The sequence below is a fragment of the Rattus norvegicus genome, chromosome 17 (assembly GCF_036323735.1).
Source record: "Rattus norvegicus strain BN/NHsdMcwi chromosome 17, GRCr8, whole genome shotgun sequence".
NCBI classification, from domain to species: domain Eukaryota; kingdom Metazoa; phylum Chordata; class Mammalia; order Rodentia; family Muridae; genus Rattus; species Rattus norvegicus.
In genome coordinates this window covers 34172888-34194048 of record NC_086035.1, presented here as the reverse complement: position 1 = coordinate 34194048, position 21161 = coordinate 34172888, and the positions used below count along the sequence as shown (strand labels likewise).

Sequence of the window (21161 nt, the reverse complement as noted above, 5' to 3'; positions counted from 1 at the left end):
TCTCACCATGAAGAGATAAGGAATTAACCACAACAAGCCCCAACTGCAGTCTTAGGGCTCCCAACACTCCCATAAAGAACTCCACACTTGAGAGAGCAGACCCAGGCTATGACCCATGGCATGACACAGAGCTAATCCCAAGAAGAAACAATGCACATTATGAAATTCGTTCAACATAATGAGCTGTCCATCTAACCATTTAGATGTGAGTCACAATAGATGCCCCATCTGTCCTGGCTAGTTTTATATCAATTTGACACAAGCTAGTCATCTAAGAGGGAGCCTCTACTGAGAAAATGCCTCCATAAGATCAGGCTTCAGACAACCCTGTAGGGCATTTTCTTGATTAGTGATTAATATGGGAGGACCCTGGCTCTTGCCCTGGGCTGGTGGTCCTGGGTTCTAGAAGAAGGCTAAAAAAAGACAGAGGAACAAACCGGTAAGCAGCACTCCTCCATGGCCTCTGCATCAGCTCCTTCTTCCGGGTTCCTGCCCTGTGTTTTGAATCCATGGAATGGATTTAAAAATCCCCCTCCCTGCAAGTTGCTTTAGGTCCTGGTGTTTCATCACAGCAATAGTAACCCTAACTTTTCCTGTTGGTTAATATGGTTTTTGGAGTTTGAACTTCACATGGGAATTCCCAGTGCCAGTTCTAAGTCAACCCACCCCCTCTACTGTAAGCCTCTCTGCCCACAACTGGGTCCAGGACCATGTGGAGCTGTACTCGGGAACCCAGAGCCCTCCACAGCCAGCCCCCTCACCCACTTTGACAATCTATGACAGGACAGCTTGGAGTCTGAGCCAGAACTTTAAGTAAGGATTCTCAAAGCCAAATCAACCCTGCAACTGTGTGCCACAGGCCCAATGCTGGTCCTAGGAGAGCATGGAGACAGACTCAGAACCCCAGTTAGAACCATCCAAAGCCAGACCCTTTTGCTTACCTGTTCAACTACTGACCACCATGTTGATGTGGTGCCACCTGAAGTCTGAACACCAAACCCCAGAGTGGCCCCAACACTGAAAACCAAGCATCATTTGGCTGACCCACAACCTGACAAAGATCCAAACACACACCCACAAAGGTGAGATATGGTATCTATACCAAGAAACACCATAATGATCTACCTCAGGATGCCTAGATCCTATCACAAAAGTGCAAACAATATGGAAGCTGGAGCCACCTGGAGCAGCTCAGTCCATGGCGACAAGTGTGTGCACAAGACAGCAGAGCAGAAAGCGAGGGCAGCGATTACCATGACTGAGGCTCGACGTTACGTTTCGTCAGCCAGGGCCCACCTTCAGGTAGGTTACAGCTACCCAATTCAGACCAAGGATTCAAACACATGAGCCTCTGAGGGCATTTTATATGCACGGCATCATGTTTGCCATTGAAATGGTACATGCCATGCTGCTCTGTAAGTAGACTCCTTTTTTTTTCTCACAAGGGACTGCAATTCTTAGAAAACGAAGTAAAATACATCCTTCCACCCTGCATTAGACAGCGTTCTATAGAATCTAATCAGTAGAGAGAATATATGTTACAAAAAGAATTAACTTGATTGGCTTACATGATACAGATAGTCCAATGATGGCTATATGAAAGCTGGAGGCAAAAATCCTATGCACCTCTTTTCCTCCTAGTGTCTCTAAATCAAAGTGGGGTCTCAGGTCCCCTAAGTCAAAGTGCTGTTCTTTTGGGTTTCTAATTATTTATATACAATCATTTATTCAAAACCAAGTCTATAAATATGTAGTGGATCCCCAAGGGCTACTGGATAGAAATCCAGGCTTACCACACAGCGCTGATGGTTTCAGTCCTACAGCGCATCACTGTCCTGGGTTCTCAGCAGGTAATGGGCCCAACTTCCGGACGAACTATACAGGTGTTGGAATACCCCACTGAAGCAACTTGGAAACATTTAAATGGGCACGTGGAACATATATGAGAGCAAGACAACCCTTTCCTCTGATGTGATCAGAATTAATATGGACACCTTTGATGGGACCACTGATAATCTGTTTTGAAAACTGTCAAAACTAAGACTTCCAAGATGGATAAAGAACTTTCCAACATCAACAGACTATAGGCAGCGTGACTAACGCTTGTTTATTAACATGATTAGGCTAAATAATCGCTGTTTTGGGGGTGTTTAACACTTGTGACATAAAAGGATGATTCTACTTGTTTTTACTAAAACTCACTACAAATCTGGCAGCATGATTACTGCTTGCTAGGAGACTCACAAGCAAAACCGAAGGCTGGTTCAACAAACTGAAGACAGGATAGGCCTCTGTCATGGACAAACACAAGGGGTTTGGGGCACACCAAATGCAAAAAAAAAAAAAAAAAAAACAAAAAAAAAAAAAAAACTAGACAATATTAGCAACCTGAAAGCTTGGCTAAAGGCAGATCTGAGGACTTTCACAGCCAGCATTTACGATACTCTGAGATTTTTATCTATTTTACCTGAAGACTCTCCCTTCCAATCAAATGCTTTATAGATTCCATGAGAGCAGATGGCTGTGCTGCGTTGTCTGTGGGAACTGCAGTCTCCTGAGCTGCTTCCTCTCCTTTACCACATGGAGAAAAATCTCATGTGGTTTTGCACAGGGGACAGAATTCTTATCAAGAAAGACCCATGGACGCATCTCTATAAAATTGTTGTGACACTATACACAAAATATCGGGAATGTTCACCTTTTGAGTAGACTATTTTGAGTTTGTGTTCTCCTTCCTTGTCTTGTCTAGGCTTTCGAGGCAGTCCTGTTAAGTTCTGGTTTGGGGAAAACTTAAAAACTAGAAGTGATGGCACACACCTGTCGTCCTATACTTAGAAGCAGAGGACGATTTCAAGTTTGAGGCCAGTTTGGCTAGAGAGTAAAATCCAGGCTTTAAAAATGAAAATATTTCAATAAAATACTATATACTTCCATAGTTGTGAAAAGTTTAATATCAAAGCAGAAAAATATTACTTATCAAAAATGATTTCCCCATCCATTTTGAAGTAGAAAATGATGTCCCCACCTTTTCTCAAGTCCAAGATATGAAAAGAAATTTAGATAATGACAACTCCAATTATAGATTTCACAACTATCTTGTACAACAATCTGTAATGTTTTATTAGAATTCACTATCAAAGACATTGCACCTTTCCAGTCTGTGACTGAATTTAATGATGTTCAACAGTGGTTTTATTATGCTAATGCTTGATAATATTCAACAGTGAATTCAATTACTTCACATTAATGTTTGCCAATAGTTATTAACAATTCTTAAATATTTTAAATCAACCAACCTAGAAGTACACAAGGCTTACTCTCAACTCTTCTGAGGGGACATGAAGACCGAAAGAAACCTAGGCCCTGAGTCCAAGTGTCTAACCCACAACAACTACATCACCACTGGTGAACTCATAGGTAGGTACTTCCAGGTTGAGAGGTGCAGGGCCCTTCCTGATCCTGCCAGAAGCATCATAGTGTGACCCATGGCAGGGGCAATAGTAGCCACCAAAATCTCCTGCGTTTGCAATGGGTACACAACCAAGATGAGTACAGACACCGATCAGAATAACCCATTCAGGCTTCTTTACACGCTCTAAATCATGCTGTGGGTCCCTTAACTGGGACACTTCAACTGCAGCTTCCTGGTCAATCTCCTTCTTGGTTCTATGGCGCACAAACAGAGGTTTGCCTCTCCATTTAAAAGCCATGTTCTTCCCCTCTGGAATATCAGACAACTTGATCTCGATCTTCGACATGGCCAGTACATCCGCAGAAGCACTCATGCTGGAAACAAACTGGGAGACTGCATTTTTCGCAGCGTATGCAACACCCACAGTAGTAGTTGCAGTTACCAAGTAAGAGAAGCCTTTTCTAGCCTCACTGCTCTCTTTAGAAGATTTTGTGCTATCTAGAACTTCAGCACGGCGATAGTCAGAGAAGTCGGGCACCTTGATGTCTGTGTGGGAATAACGAACAGAAGCAGGAACTGCAAGACAAACAGGTTTAAAAAAAATGATTAAAAGTATGTCCTGAAGGGGGTACACATCAGCAAAGACTTCTGAGTTACAATGGCAAATAACACAATAAACAGACATTTAAGTTAAAAAAAATAAAATAAAACAATTGCTTGGATAGACTACCCAACCACACAAATTACACTTAGTCCACCTAACAAGTTGCTGTGTGACCATCTTAAAGCAAAGGCCTAGCCTTGTATCTCTGCTAAGTGCTTTCTGCAAAAACTCCTAAAGTTCACAACATACTAATGACAAGATAATAGGGCTCCTGTGATTTGTTGGTATACTTTATAGAAAACTTAAGGGTTCTTAATTTTAGATTCCAGGACATAAATTGATATAACTTTATCTTCAAAGAAAGCCTCTAGTATCAAAGAATGACAGCTATCAGAACAGGCAGCAGTACTCAATAAAATCTGCAAAGTAATTATTAAGTTTAATAAGGACAAAAAGAGGTGACTTTCATATATCTCCCCCTTCAGTAGAGTAACCATGACTATATATATATATATATATATATATATATATATATATATAAACTTTCCTTTTCATACTGTAGACTCTTTGAGTAGGGCACTTTTCCTGGAGATCATAAAATGGGTCAAATGTTTGTGAGAAATGTAAAAACATTTAACAATACTTACTACTTACATAAGTGGCATATCCTCTCTCTCTCCTGACATCTGTAAATAGCTGACAAAAAGAATGAACTTACTGGCATGATTCTTTAACTATGTTTAGAAAGTAAATTTCCTCACAAAATAATAAATATAATGATTATATATGAAAATATGTATCTTTGCAAAATGTATGTTTTAGGAACTACTACAACATTTACTTTTTTAGGGAAAAAAGGAAGGATGTTAAAAACTTTTATTAATCTACCTAATATCAATGTGATGGTGCAAACTGGCATTTGGAATCAAGTAAGGATTACTTCCCCAGGACAATACCTGGAATTACACTAAAAAAATTTGTTGCCTACCTAAAACAGAAAGGAGCCAAGTTCACAGTCCATATTCAACAGGACCCGCAACTACCACCTCCTAACAACACAAGGTAACTAAAAACACTACACAGAATGACCTGTTCGCAAGAGCTTTGGTGACAAAAGAAATCCAGTTATCGACTGTTCTCTCTACAGCAAGCTACATATCACCATTACCAACCAAGGAACCTTTAGGAAACTGTTTCAAAAGTCATTTTCTATGTAATTTGCACAAGTTACATTAAGCAAGATGCTTAATTTAATTCCTCCCTGATGCATGAGCAGTTATTGAAATATCACCTCAAAATAAAGGAAATCTAAGGCATGTAAACTTTTTGTAGTTGTATAGCATCTGCATGAAATCTGCATGAAAGAGATGGCTACCACAATGCAGACTTTCTCCTCCACACACCTCCAGTCCAAATCCACCCATTTGTCACTACCTATCTTTCCATAGCCACCCACATGGATTTTAATGTGCAATTAAGCTACAATGTAAAGTGTGCTTTCAGAAAAGGTTTTGGCTTTGTTCCTACACTGGTTTGGAAAAGGCTTTCATGAAGCAGGGACGCTACCAGTTTTTATCAGAAGCCTTTCATTCAGCTACCTGACATACATAGGAGATTGCTTTTCACCTCTACAATTTTCTCCTCCCTCACTTCTCACCTACTGATCCCCCAACCCAAACAGACTTAGAGCAAGGTAGCTTATTACGTTTCTGTCCTGAAAAGTTTTTCCAAGACCCACTAGTGCTCCTTCACCAAATATCTTGGATCAAACGTATACAAAATCTGAAACTGGGAGACAAAAATTAAGAGCTATTCTACCGCTTAAAATCAAGACCAGAAGTCTCAACAATAGAATGGAAAGTGTCAACATGGTGTAATGACAAAGATATCAGCGAAAGTAAAAATTTTTAATCTGACCTGGAACTAAGGTTAAAAGCTAAATACAGATATGTAGCAAACCCAGTGGGGATCTGCAGGTAAAGCTAACCGTGATGACTCTTGGAAGACAGTCAGGAAGATCTTGAGTCTGGGCACAGCCCAGGATACATAATGAGACCCTGCCTCAACTAGAGACAGAGACAGAATGAGAATGAATGCAGAGGGAAAAGCTGCCCAAGAAAGAAATTTGATTAACATGTAGAAAGGTCATAAACTCAACACTGAACAGTGCCAAGTAGGTAATACATTGAACAATCATAGTATCTGACTTTGTTTGGTATAGAGGAGAAAGCTGTTTGGATGCGAACTTCATTCTTTTAAAATGAATGACAGTTCTAAACTCAATTGTCTGTGTGAACTTGAAATCAAGGTTCATTCTACTTGGAATACTCAACTATAGGAGCAGAAACCGAATAGCCCAGCGCAGCTTCCCATATTTCAGGAGACGCCCAGAAAGCTTTCTAGACTTTTAAATCACAAGGGAATGTGAAGCGCAGACTTAGATAAACTAGGAAGAGACCATGCTGCATGGATTCCCACTGTGTGGGCCACTTCACCTCTGGTGGTCTATTTTCTGTAAAAAGAGTATCATTTACGTCTGCCTGTCTTCACAACTAAGGTTATGAAAGCAAGAGAGCCAGGTATCTGAAACCACTGCTAACCCCCTACAGTGGAACTGACCTCAGGGCTGGTTTTGTGTTTATTGGGATGGGGCTGCTGGGGAGTCAGGATGCTGAAAAGCGGCGGTACCAGTACACTGACAACTTCCTACATGTTTTCTTGCAACTTCTATTTTGAACACTTAGCGTCTAAACTGTACCAGTGGTTTTACATAGAATTCTCTCATCTAAGACTCACGGCACCCCTACAATATGATGATAGCAATGAGGAACTTGCCCAAGGTCAAACTACTGTAACCAACATAATCTCCGTCACTTAGCCGAGATGGACGGAGGCCAATCTTAAAGTTAATCAAGGAAGTCAACTGCAGCCTGACGAGGGAACCCAGACTAACGTGCAGACTGGTTCCTGACGCCTGGGGGATGCGGCCCCTGGAGCATCCCAGCGGCATCCGGTCACCGTGAGCCCGCCTGCTCGAAGAGGCGCTGGGCCTGCCAAGGTCGCTGCGGCCAGTCCACCACATCCCAGCGCACCGCCCTCTGCCGCCGCCCCGGACCTGGAGCCGCAGGGAAACGAGATCGGGGCACCCTGAAGCCGGCTCACCATTCAGGCCCACTGTGGCCACCAAAGGACGGGTCGCGGCCTGGCCACTCAGCGACTCACGGCACAGGAAGGGTCGCTTCACGTCCAGAACCGGTGGTTCCGAGGTGGCGGGCACCGCGCTTTGCAGCAGGGGCCGCAGCGCTCCCGCCACCCCGCGGGACGTGGCCGATAGGACGGGCGCGAACGGGCCCGAGCGGGCAGCGACCGACAACATGGCGACAGCTGCTCCAACTACCTAGTCGGTCACAGGGACGACCTTCCGTTCGAACGCAGGCCCGAAGAGGAGCGGGAGGCGCAGGACTTGTGACGTAAGCGCGACGCCGGAAAGGGAATTTCGTAAGGCTAAGCGAATCCGGAGGATTGCCGCGTTGGAGGCGTGGCTACGGGCGCAAATTGCGGGCGGGAGGGGAAAGGGAAGTACCTAACGCTGACGCTGGGGTCTGACTTGGTCGCTTTGCCCCAGGAAAACAGAAGTCAGTAGCAACTTCTTGTGGTCGTGATTGAGATCCTTCGTTTACGGCGAAAACTTAAATCAGGGACGACCTAGGCATGAGAAAAAGTTATTACAGAGTTAAAGAACAGGCTATTACTACTTCCTAACGCCTATCATGTAGAATAAATACCAGCCACTTTCTGTCTTTTGCTATGACAAATTTTATCATCTTAAAACAAAAAGGCCAGAAACCTTTATACAAAATTTGACAATATCCGTGGCTTACAATTTTTCATCATACACCACGCTTTGGATTTGGTAGTTTCCTTCATTGTTCATTTGTAATTACGATCTTGAGGAAATAACACTAATGATATCAACATTTTACCAGTGAAGGACCTGGTCCTTAAACCCTTTGCTCAGGCATGGATTGCCAGCAAGCAGTGGAGTCCCCTGAGTTTTTTCTCTCAACCAGATGTTTTCCCAAGTGATATTTTAGGCGGTACAAAAGGGGGGAACTCTCAATCACTCACATAGTGAGAAAACTGCACCTGTGAGCCTTTTAACTTCTCTTTCAGTTCTGATTACACCAATAACAAAGCCTCGGTGCGATGCTAATAAACATTAATCCCCCTTACATTTGAAACCCACTTTTCGAAGGGGAATAGACCTTGATTTCAAGTTCACACAGACAACTGAGTTTAGAGATACTCACTTTAAAAGAAATATACAACTTTAATTTAAAAAACCCATACAACTTTCTCTATACCAAATACTTTGCTTATTCTTTTAGGGTTTAAAAATCCAGTAAAAAATAAAAAAAAAAATTAAGCAGTGCACACTCTGGCATGATTGTGATATGTTTGTATAATATGTGGACTTTAGAACCTTGGCTGGTTTCCAAACTTTTGGAATTGTGAAACAATGTAGTTGTGTTGTTTTAAGACACTATGTTTGTTGTTGTAGCAATGTAAAACAGAGCACAGGAGATCTGTGTCCTCACACAGTGGAATGATTGCAAGGGGTCCTTAGCAAAGGAAGATACTTGCTGGCTAGTCTGGGTCCTTTCTTGTCATTGTCATTTCACTTGGTTATATTCTAACTCTCTGACTGAGGCTTCCGAGCATGGGCCTTTGGGTTGGCACAGTTCTACAATGCTGGACCCACTGTTAAATGTATCAGGATGCAAAGAGGCAGCTGCCCTAGTTCCAAGGATGTGAGCTGTAGTCTATGCATTCTGAAGTCTGGGGAAATGGGTGCTGATGGATGGGGAGGGCTGTAAGCTAAGGAAACTGCAATTGTTCCATAGCAATTTTCTCCCAACTGAAATGGCCCATTCTGGAGGGAAGTTGGCTCCTTATGGTTCAGCAGGCTCTAACTTGAAATAATCCATCCTGGATGGAGTATTCTTTAAGTTCTTTAAGACTTAGCAAGGAAACAACTCACAAGCCTCAGGAAATTCCTAAATCTACCAGTTTACAAGGCCACTCTTTCTCCAGTGTTATAAAAGCAGTAAAGACTAGAGAAGGAATTAGATTCTTTCTGACCAGCAGAACTGTCTGAAACTCCAGGGAGCTCCAGGACTGCAGCTTCCTTAAGTAAGCATTCAAGCTGCAGTGAGATTTTCAGTGAAACAGCTGCCTTTGAGTCATCCATGTCAAGCAAAGCTCACTGGGTTCACTGGGCGGGACGTTAGTAGAACCTCTGATTTGCTTTATTGGTGGTGACCCACCTGCAGTGACTAGGCATGTGTCTATGTTTCACATAACAGATAGATGTTCTCTTGTTGACAACTCAGTGGATGGCATGTTAGGCCAGAGCACACCCTGAAGAACATTCCTCCTTAACCACTTTATCGTTTTCCTTAACCACTTTATTTTGTTTTTCCCAGTGAATAAATTTATCAAGCAATGTTTCTGTGAAATAATAAAACATAGCAAATATGAGTTTTTTATATCTAGATGGGGAAAAATGGGCGTATTTTAGAAAAAAATTTCACTTAAAACTAAGCAAATGAAAGTTAAATCAAATAGTATTACTTTAAGAATCATAACTTTTTTTAAGGTCCAAAAGATGAAGACAAAGCATTTACAGATCTCTGCATGTGGAGAGTAAAGACTTCTGAGTCATGGCAGTGAGGGAGACAGGAGTTGGGGTGATGGACACTCACACCTACGCCAGGGATGCTGGGAAGATCTCCAGTCCCACCTTGATTTGTGTCTTCAGTGGTGTCAAGAGCTGGCAATGCTCATTGCTTCAGACAATGCCACAGTAATGGAACTCTTCAATATGGGGAACGAGTCTGTGAGATGCTTTATTTTCAAGATGCTAGTTTTTTTTTTAAGTTACATCCTGATTTTTCATCTCTAAAATACCTTGAAATAAACACTAAATCCCCGGAAATTTGAATTTTAATGCTTAAATATTAACTTCATAACTTAGTTGTCAATATTATTGTCTCTGAGGCTACCAGTGTACAGCAATGTTCATAAGGGCCCACAGAAGTCTCCTTTGCTCACCTTTTTGACAGAGAATTAATTTTTTAACATCAAACTATAGCAAACAGTCCCTCCTCTCCTGCATTCTTCCTCCTTCTCTTGAAAATACTGATGCATTAGAACCATGGTTAAAATTTTTTCCTTGAACTTCTCATTCCTTAAATTTTTTAAATAAAATATTTACTCTTTCAAAAATATTTCAAAACCTACTTTAATATTCTTTTTTTCCATTTTTTGATAAATGTTAAACTACACATGCATTCCGTGTCATGGTTGATGTATGGATGGATGATTTTAACGGGTTGGGTGTGAACACAAGGTGTGAGGGGTTTGTTTTCAGTGTATATCCACTTATTAGGAAGTAAAAGAAAAAATAAATACCATGAATCAATATGAAATAAAATATAATAATTTAAAACCTATCAGTGTAAGTGTACAAATTTGATTTTCTTTTCTGTATATTTAGTATTTTATTTTCTCCCAAAGCCATAGATTATCTAACAAAGACCCCAGTACTAGTCATAAGGGACCCACTTTTGAGTTCTTGGTCAGGAGAGTCCAAAAGATTTCCAAAACAATGTAAGCTATTGCTGTTGCCCTTGGCAACCCTCCCAGAAGTCTAGGTAGGTCTCTATTGCTGAAGACATCAAACGTTTCAGACAAAGCACTCGGAAGAATCAACCTGGATGTAGCCCCGATAACTCCTCCCTAAGGACAGCCACACAGGCTGCCTAGAGAGAAAATAATTCCATATTCCTACTAAGTTGTGATACCTATGACCGCAGCAGTGACCAGCACGGCATCTCTAAAGATGTAACGGTGGCACTTACGTCTTGGCAGTTACCACCACCTGCCTAATTGGACTTAAGGCCTGTTAAACAAGAGGGAAATTGTGTCTGATACTACGTACATAAATTTTATAGGAGAACCTACTACTGCCAGTTTCCTAAATAAGTATGATTCTTAACAGAGTTCTAACTCCTTATTCTTATGCCCAGATATGTACAGATAAGTGTAAGTACTCAGTCCTCATCAAAGAAGCTGCTTTATGAAAAAGAGAGAGACTGTCTTAATGATGAAGTGATGAAACACCATGATCAAAGCAACTTTGGGAGGAAGGTTTTATCTGGCTTACAGTTGTGTATCACTGTTCATCATTGAAGGAAGTCAGGACAGCAACTCAACCAGGGGGAAAACCTGAAGGTAGGAACTGATGCAGAGAGGTCATGGAGGGGTGCTGCTTACTGGCTTGCTCTTCATGGCTTCCTTAGCCTGCTTTCCTATAGAATCTGGGACCACCAGCCCAGCGGTGGCTCCACCCACAATGGACTGAGCCCTCCCACATTAGTCGCTAATTAAGAAAATGTCCTACAGGCTTGCCTACAGCACAGTCTTATGGAAGCATTTTTCCAAGAGAGACTTCCTCCTCTCCAGTGGCTTTAACTTGTATCAAGTTGACATATACAGAGGCCATTGCAGAATGCCACAACTATCAAAATTCAGAGAACAAATGTCTTTGGAATACCCACCCACAATTGTTACATCATTGAAACAACTCTTATAACTGGGACTTGGAAACATTACAAAAAGTACAAAGATTGCAAGATCCAGAGGACCAGATATCTGCTGGAAAATTGTGTCTTCTAGATTCATTAAGTAGCCTGTAGCCATGAAACCTCAATGATATGGCTGAGCAAGATCTAAACAATGACAGCACCAGTTGATGTGCTACTGTGGTTGGAGGAAATCAAATGGAGCACCACGCCTAGATGAAGAGTTAAAGCCAATTAAAACCTATAGGGAGAAGAATTAGGCTTTCCCAGAGATGAGCACCACAGAAAAGTTACCTACTCTCAAATGGTTAGTCCTTAAAAATACACGGAGAAGCAATGGTAAACGAACTCAGCATCTTGCATTTATATTTTTATTGGTATTTACATGTATTTGTGGGGGGGTAGGGCGGGGTGATGGTAATGAAGAACAAAAGGCCACAAATTTGAAAGGGAAGAGAGAAAGAAGGAAAATTATCTGGCTATATTTTGACTAGAAACAAAATGGACAATGGTATAAAAACGATATTCCGTTCAGATAGAAAGATTTAAAAACAGCCAAATTCAGGTCACTTTGAGCCTACACGAAATGGCACCTAGTTTCTTTACTCATTTCCCAGTTACAAGTGGGAACGCTGTGCCTTAAGAGAAACCCCTTCATCAGGTTAATATTGAGCACCTATTACAGGGTCACATCTAGGCTAAAGGCTGGATACTGGAGCTCATGGTCCACAGATTGTACCAAGCTTGGACATTCTGTCTATGGAGATGGAAGTTAGACAGGAAGAAGCTCTAGAGAAGAGGTCATCCTTCAGCTTATCTCCTTGCACAAGTTCAAAGGCGACTGAGGATACAAGATCAAGGATGAGTGCATTAACTGCATTCTGTTACAGCCAGAGGTAAGTTGTGGAAGAAATAGTTTATTTTGTCTTCCATTATCAAAAGGATGGAGTCCATCACGGTGGAAAGGGCATGGGAAAAGGGACATGAGGCAGGTTGGGAAGTCAAAAGCACAAAGATCCCACTCCATTTCATCCACATACAGGAGGGAGATAGAGACAGATAAGTAGAGATGGAAATAGAGACAAAGAAAGACAGGAAAACAGAAATAGAGACAGAAAGAAAGAGATAGAGATATATAGAGAGAGGTGATAGAATCAAATGCAGAAAGATAGAAAAATACATATATAGGAAAGAGAATCAGAAATAGAAAAATAGATATAGAGACAGAAATACATATATGTATATATATATGTGTGTGTGTATATATATATGTGAGAAAAAGAGAGAGAGAGAGAGAGAGAGAGAGAGAGAGAGAGAGAGAGAGAAATAGAGAAATAGAGATAGCAATAGAGATAGAACAACATGAAGTGGAAACAGGGCCAGGCTATAAAATCTCAAAGCCAGCTCCCACTGACATCCTATAGGTGCCATACTTAGGGTTTTACTGCTGTGAATAGATACCATGACCAAGACAACTCTTATAAGGACAACATTTAATTGGGGTTGGCTCACAGGTTCCGAGGTTCAGTCCACTATCATCAAGGCAGGAGCATGGAGGAGTCCAAGCAGGCATGGTGCAGGAGGAGCTGAGAGTTCTTCATCTGAAGGCTGCTAGCAGAAGACTGGCTCCCACATGGTTAGGGAGAGAGTCTCATTGCCCACTGCCACAGATACACTTCCTCCAACAAGGCCACACCTACTCCAATAAAGCCACACTTCCTAATGGTGCCACTTCCTGGGCTAGGCATATTCAAACCACCACAAATTGTAATGAACTTTACCACAGCCTCACGTGCTCAGGGTCAGAACTGTACCCAAGTCATGGATGTGTCCACGGGAACATGGCTTCTCTTGTAGGGTTTTCTCTTGATGTTTTCCTAAGAATCTGATTCAATGTAATCAGCCTAGCCTTGTTTCTACCTCTTATGCCTTTCTTCTGATGACACAGATGGTTTGGTGTAGCTAGGCTGTCCTGCAAGGGACAGCCGTGGCAAGGCTACTGACCTTAGATAGGAGCAGGCATTGTTGACAAGGTCATAGTGTTGGAGCACGTGTAAAGCACTGGTGGAGAAGGTGTTCCACTATAAGTTCAGAAGCTTTGGGTGGCAAACAGTGGGGTCCCAGGATTTACACTTGACACTTGTGGTTCGAGGACTGTAAGTGTAACTGCACAGCTTGATTCGACTGAGGAATGACACAACTTCTGCATTTGAACCACACGCTAAACGTCGGGAGGGAGAGGGTATACTGAGATGCTGCTCAGGTTATACAAATGCCAATGTGCTTCCTGATATCAGTGGTTGCCCAGTCACTAAGGTGTGCATTCAGTAGGTCCCAGTCCCCACCGTCAAAACTACCTTGCTCAGGAGCAACTGCTAGTTATGTGTTCAATCGAAGGCTGACAGTCACCAGAATTGACTCAGGCCACCCTGGGTCTTATTGATGTTGGCAATACTTCTCTTTTGAAAAGATCATCAATATTTGTGAGGACCAGAGTATCTGCCCCCATGAACACACATTTGGAAGACTGTATAAATGCCCAGCTGAGGGGTCACTTATGTGACATCCCAGTGTGATGAGCAGGATTGCCACTTGTCCAAAACCTCTCACATGATGACTTCATCAAAGACAGCTTCTACGACTTTTCTCATGGAGTTCGAGACTTGAAGACTGCTGAGCAAACCCATCCTCCTGGCTGTCCTGTGCTGTTTCAAAGACAAGTCCAGGACCAGGGCATCATTGACATAGGCATCGCTCATGGTCAGTGTCACCAAAGCGTGATCTGTCCTGGTGCAACGAGGTGGATCAGAGGAACCTAGAGGGGACCAAGGCCAGTGGGGATGGTGTGTCTCTTAACATAAAGTATGAGCAGGATCAGACTTTAAAGAAGCACAGAGATTGTGTCTGTTAGCTAAGGCTTCTCTTTCAACGGACTTAGATGACTTTACTCCTCCAGCTTGTTGCTTGACCTTCATACTCACTATGGCTGACTGCACTCCCTGTGTGCAGCTCTCATGGGCAGATGTCTTATGGCTCTGCTGTCTTCAACATCTTGGGGGTGTTGCTGCAATCCAGACTCCCTGTTACATCTTCACTCAGTGGCCTCCTAGGGCCTTCTTTCAGGAAGTCCATCTCTACCACATACTGCCTGGCTTCAAATGCTCTTTGAAACCTTAAAGGAAGAACCCATGACCCCTTTAGTCTTGTATCTTTCTTGTCCCCCAAGCCAGTACCAAGTAGCTGACATTGCCAAGTACTGCTGTCAACTTGGGATGAAACCTGGCCCAGTGGACCACAATTGCAGCACTTTCTGAATGCTGAAGCCAGTGAAAAACTTCCCTCGGGATTGTCTTTCAGGAAATAAACCCTTATACTCCCTCCTTTCACAAGCTCAAGGTAGTAACAACGAAGGTTCCCCGAATTGGGTGAGATAGAGAGAGGGAGGAGGAGAAGAAAAGAGCAAGAGGGGGACAGAGAGAAGACACAAACAAGACAGGCTGTACAAGTCATGGAAAGAGAAGAAGTGGGGACAATCTCACAAATTCTGTCTGCTTGAGTAAGCATGTGGCATAAACACTAGAAAGATGCATCTGAGGAAAATGGTCCTTTTGTGTCATTCCCTGGCCTCCCCAAGGACAGGACCTGGAATAACCCAGAAGAAGCATGAATTCCATATATAATCTCTTCTAAGGAACCAGGAGTGAATATCTAACATGGCAGAGATCAATCTAAACTTTCTTCTCTCAGCTGAATCCCCAGATGGGACTCTTCACCCGAAACTGCTCTTGTCTGTGGCCCTGTCTCATGATGAAACTGAATACCCAGCTAGGTACCAACCGCTGGTGGTGGTGCCAGTGTTTGTCCAGAGATGGACCGTGAAGCTTTCCAGGACACGTGTGACTCCATGTACATCTGAGCCAGTCCTGGACAGACAGCCTCAGCTGAGAAGCAGCCCAACAAAGACGATCCGGGGCCAGGAATAGGTCTGTTCCTCATCAGTTTCTGAGGTTGTCAGAGGCCAATTCTCTGGACTTCCTACGACAGCCAGGATAAGCCAGTGCATCTTCCTGAAATGTGACCATTTCAGAAAGATGTTTTCAAGCTTTGGGCTTCAGGCCTCTGACTTGGGTTCAGTTCACCTACTTTTCAGAACTAACAGAAACCTGGTAGGTTCCTTTCCTAATGCTGCTGCCTTAGTTGGTTGTGCTGTTATCACAAAATATCTGTTAGTTATATGTGTTTGTGATTTGCCATACACACACCACAGTACAAGTGTGCCATTGTGTACATCTGGAAGTCAGAGGACACCTTGTAGGGGTCAGTTCTTTCCTTCTATCACACGGGTCTTGAGGACAGACCTCAGATTATCACCCACGTTTACCTACTGAACTATCTCACCAGTCATTTTCTTTAAAATTTCTGTAGACTAGATAATGTTTAAAGAATAAAAATTTGTTTCTTATACATCTGGAAACTGGAAGCCCACAGTCAAGGGACCAGTAGGGAGAGTTAGCTGAGAGTGCTACTCTCTACTTCCAAAATGGTGTCCTATGCTGTGTTCTCTGTAGGAAGGGACACTGTGTCCACTACACAGTAGAAGATGAAGTAACACAAAAGAACAGGTTCCCTCCACCAGCTCCTCAAACCCTGACCTCCTAATGCTGTTGCTTTGGGATTAAATATAAATACAAATTTTATTGCGTTCAAATCACTCATGCCAAAGAAGCTGCCAATAGTCCATCTGTCTGTCTTTATTTGTTTTTATTTTTGAAAAGAAGGCACCCTCGACCTGATAACTTGTTTTCTTATTCAAGAAGATAGAAATCCAAATAAACTAAAGCCGGATGGAATTTTATCGCTCATCTGAGTTGGACCAGGACCTAGACCAAAGTGCAAAAAGGCTCCAAGGGGGTCTGTGTGCCTGGTCCTCAAGGGAGCTGGGGTTGTAAGACGGCTCTACTACCTACCCTCAGTGGGAAGCCCACACTGCAACCCAAACCTCCAGGAAAACTGTTCATCGAATCTCACTGTCTCTCTAGAGTGGGTCACTTGTTCATTGCTGTGTCCTGGGAAATGGGAGTCATGATCTTCTCCAAGCTACTTCCTCTGGATCCCTGTGGTGCTAGTGCGTACACGGTGGGTTGTCACCTGAGAGGAGGAAGGGATGTGTAGCTCAGGAGCGTGTTTATCCAGAGCAAGAAATCTACTGCAGAGCGATGCTTCTGCTTGAAGGTTACTGAAATGACACTTTTCATTTTTAGCAGTGGACATGATTGGCCCTGGGCCAAATCCAGTCCTCCCTGCATGGATGGTTCACTGTCCTTGTCATATGTTTAAACTTGAACTCATTGTCAGGTTTTAAATTTTATTTTATGTGTATGGATATTTCATCTGTATGTATGTCTTTGTACCACATGCTTGTCTGGTACCTATGGAGACCAGGAAAGGGTGTGAGGTCCCTGGAGCTAGAGTTACATATGGATGGTTGTGAGGCAAAATCAGGGTGCTAGCAATCAAACTTGGGTCTTCTGGCAGAACAGCCAGTGCTTTTAAATCCAGGCCTTCTCTGCAACCTGGATTTAAATCATCATCATCATCACCATCACCATCATCATCACCATCATCACCATCACCATCATCATTACCACTACCATCATCATCAGTATGAAATACCAGCAGAGCTCCCAGAAGACACTGGGGTCCCCAGCTAGTTTCCTTGGGGAACCAGGCCACTTTAACTGCCCCATAGTGATGGACCTTTGGGTCAGAATAAGCTCTTCTTTCCTTTAAAAACAATCCATTTCCTGTTGTGGGAAAGAGTGAGCTGAGGAACAGAGACAATCTCACATCCTCTTCCTCTATACACTCCAATCTACTTCCCAGCCCTAAGCCCCTGTAGTTTCATAGGTCTTTGCAAAGAGCAAACTTTTGTCGTGAGCTCACCCAACGGATGAGGTGTCAACCTCTTTCTCCAAGAGCTCTCCCGAAAATGCCCAGGGAGGAGTGCCACACAACTCTTACCACCATGACCTGGGGTCTTCCTAGCACCTCACCCTCATTTGACCAATCAAGTCTTCTGGTGGCTCCACTGTTAAGGTACGACGTTATCTAGCTCCCTCTGGTGGAAACAGAAGGGACTGGCAACAGAATAAGGGGCAGGCTAGACCACAGCCAGCAGGTTGGCAAGAAGCAGGGAACTAGACTCAGAAAAGAACCGTCTGAAGTGGAAATTGAAGGGCTCTTTGGATGGCAGTTGGATGGTATTTTGCTGGGGCAGACACGTGAAGATAGTTTCGCTGAGGCAGACACAGGAGAAAGGATATTCTGCTAAAGCAAGCACATGAAAGGACACGTGATCAAAGATTCTTTGCTAACGGCATGCATGTATGTCCACTTTACGTTGCATAATTGAGATCCATTTGTAAGAACACCACAGAGAGAAACGCACCAAAAGGCTTCTGGTGGTGTTCTGCAGTTTGTTGCTGCTTCCAAGGATTTGCTGATTGGATGCACGTGCTGAGGCAAGGCACAAAGAGGACTTGTGGTGTTTGGAGGGTATAGATAGGATTCCACAGAGTGACAGGGACAGAGCGTGGCTTACTAGAACAGCTAGCTGTGCAAGGCTTATGGGCCTCATGTCTCTGTTGGTCTTCACTTCCCTGAGAGAGGCACAGCTGAGAAGTCCTCCTGATGTTCCTGTTGGTCCAGAGGCTGAAGCCTGGCTGTCTCTTCTAGGCCATGTCACCACGGTTGCTAACCCAACTCTACTGAACAGGACTGCTGGTGCATCCATGAGACGTCTGTGAGTGGACTGAACTGTCGCTGCCTGTTAACCTGGGAACTGAACTGCTGATTTCCAGACAACACGGATGGGAGTTGCTCCAAAGAATCTTTCTAAACAGGTCCACTTCCCCCCCATATCTTTTCTTTTCCACCTCTGGTGGGTGGTGAGTTACAAGGAAAGTCAAAGTGTTTAAGAACCATCATTAAACAACAACAACAACAACAACAACAACAACAACAACAACAAAGATCACTAAAAATAGGCTTTGAAAAAAGTAAAGTTTCAACTATCTGTTGGTTTCTGTTGTTTTTCATTTTGTTTTCTTTTGTTTTTTGTTTTGTAAGCATGCATCTGCCTTTTGCCTAGTCAAGCACGGGGCTGGCTGTCACAAAACCTGAGTAGCCACAGGAGCAAAACTAGTTCCAGGGCCAGGCCACCTGTGCTGGAGAAGCAGAAGGCCACACCTACACAGAACATTCTAGAAAGACTGATGACTAATTAGAGTGTCAGCGAGTGTGGGGATGTGGAACCCTGCAGATCCAGATCCTGATACCTGAGGCTGTCTTAGCCCCTTCAATAGCCGTTCACTGTGCTGCTTCTCTGTACATGACTCAATCATCTTCTGGGATATATGAGAAGATCTCTATGGTTCACTAACCCGAAGGCTAAGAATGTCATCAGACAATGTCTGGGGCCCTTAACACAGATTTCTCCAGTTTTCTGTAAATTACCTATATGGGGTTTCCACCAATGCCCTTGAAAGTGTTGATTCATGTTTTGTTTTTGTGTTACCATAGAAATGTCACGACACTATTACCATGTTGGTACGTGGAACTTGAGGTAAATTAAATCTGTATTCATAGTCAACACTCGTATTTGGCTGCAAAATAATCTCTTTTCCTCTTTGAGGTGAGAACAATGTTTTGGCTTAGGTTGTTTGTTTTGGGGGTGGGGTTTTTTGCATTCCCCCCACTTTGGTAGTACATACAACCTTCTACTTCTGTATCACACTAGGCAAGGCATTCTTATATTGACAAACAAGTGGACTAGCACAATGTTCTGGACTAGTCAACTGGGAGCTCACAGAACCCTGAGGAGAATCAGTAACTAGCTAGGCTGGTATCAGGACTCGCAAAGCCACCTCCGTGCTAGTTGCCTAGTGTCTCTCACAGGGAGCACCCACACTCTAGAGACACCATGTCCTAATTGTTCCCAGGTAATCTACCGGGTGACTTCCACAGTCAGCTCTCTGGGCAGTGAGGAAGAGCCCTGGAACTTTGGCTCGACACCCCCTGTTCGCTGAACTGGTCAGAAACACTCAAGCCTATCTTGTGTGCCAGAGTCCCTGAAGCTTGCAGCCTTCAGAGTCCCAGTCCCCTCTGTGCCCCTAGATGCCTCCCTCTGTGTGTCCTGGCAGTGGCACTATGTCTGGGTTGCCTCCCAGTCTCCCTGAAGAAGAAAGGCTAGTACAGGGAGGCGTGATCACAGGCTGGGCAGACTTTCAAAAGCAGGAGTGATCGCGCAAGAGGGTCCTCCTGGGACCCCACATTGTTACAAAGGGGCTCGGGTGCCACAGAGAGCCAACAAGGTTATGTGTTGAGCCTTCCTTTTGTGGATCTGGCCCAATTAGCGGAGTGGGCTGAATGGAAGAATGAGGGTGATCTGGGCCCCTCCCCTCATCTTACCTTCCCCTCGCAGGACAAAGAGAACACTTTTCAAGGAGGTTATTCACGCAAGTCACAAGGCAGGCAGGTGGTACGGTCCTTTGGCAGTTATAGAGGGATTCTAAGGCAGTTGGGCAGTGGCGACAGGCTCCCAGTACAGAGCTAAGGCTTCATCTGAGCGTGCCTGGTACCCAGGGAAGCCAGAAGAGGGTATGAAATCACTTGGAACTTGAGTTACAGCTGTCTTTCAGTGGCTATGCGGCACGGGAGCCTAAACTTGGGTTCGCTACAAGAGCAGCCAGGACTCTTAGCTGCTGAGTCAGCCTTCTTAAACAAGTTCAAAACAGATATTTGATCATGGTTTTGTTTTTCATAAAACAAGAATACTTACTCTAATCTTACAAGGTTGGTCTAGCACAGAAGGTAATAATAAGTTCATCACTGCCAGTTTGTAGGAAAAATGCACTCAATAAAAGTACTGTTTCTATGAAATTCATAGGCAAATGGATGGAACTGGAAAATATCATCCTGAGTGAGGTAACCCAATCACAGAAAAACACACATGGTATGCACTCATTGGTAAGTGGCTATTAGCCCAAATGCTTGAATTACCCTAGATGCACAGAACACATGAAACTCAAGAAGGACGACCAAAATGTGAATGCCTCACTCCTTCTTTAAAAGGGGAACAAGAATACCCTTGGCAGGGAATAGGGAGGTAAAGTTTAAAACAGAGGCAGAAGGAACACCCATTCAGAGCCTGCCCCACATGTGGCCCATACATATACAGCCACCAAACTAGATAAGATGGATGAAGCAAAGAAGTGCAGGCCGACAGGAACTGGATGTAGCTCTCTCCTGGGAGACACAGCCAGAATACAGCAAATACATAGGAGAATGCCAGCAGCAAACCACTGAACTGAGAACGGGACCCCCGTTGAAGGAATCAGAGAAAGAACTGGAAGAGCTTGAAGGGACTCAAGACCCCATATGAACAACAATGCCAACCAACCAGAGCTTCCAGGGACTAAGCCACTACCCAAAGACTATA

The 21161-nt window shown here is 43.5% G+C and overlaps 1 protein-coding gene and 1 pseudogene across 2 annotated transcripts; both read right to left on the bottom strand.

The window, feature by feature from the left end:
* Window positions 1-3096: 3096 nt before the first annotated feature.
* On the bottom strand, window positions 3097-20262 carry Uqcrfs1 (ubiquinol-cytochrome c reductase, Rieske iron-sulfur polypeptide 1). Of its 2 annotated transcripts, XM_063276184.1 has the most exons (3): window positions 20132-20262; window positions 7179-7721; window positions 3097-3988 (listed from the first exon to the last, which is right to left on the bottom strand). In XM_063276184.1, exons 2-3 carry the CDS (start codon window positions 7390-7392, stop codon window positions 3378-3380), a joined length of 825 nt encoding a protein of 274 aa, XP_063132254.1. In that variant the 5' UTR covers window positions 7393-7721; window positions 20132-20262; the 3' UTR covers window positions 3097-3377. The 2 variants fall into 2 exon arrangements, with proteins under 2 accessions (XP_063132254.1, NP_001008888.1); NM_001008888.1 differs by lacking the exon at window positions 20132-20262 and having other exon boundaries at window positions 3170-3988; window positions 7179-7447.
* Gyg1-ps1 (glycogenin 1, pseudogene 1) lies at window positions 12893-15568 on the bottom strand (annotated as a pseudogene).
* Window positions 20263-21161: the final 899 nt, after the last annotated feature.

Coding starts and splice junctions, on each gene's coding strand:
- Uqcrfs1 (XM_063276184.1), bottom strand. CDS start 7,392: ATGTTGTCGGTCGCTGCCCGCTCGGGCCCGTTCGCGCCCGTCCTATCG. Junction 3,989..7,178: donor GGCCACAGTGGGCCTGAATG/GTGAGCCGGCTT, acceptor TTTGTCTTGCAG/TTCCTGCTTCTGTTCGTTAT.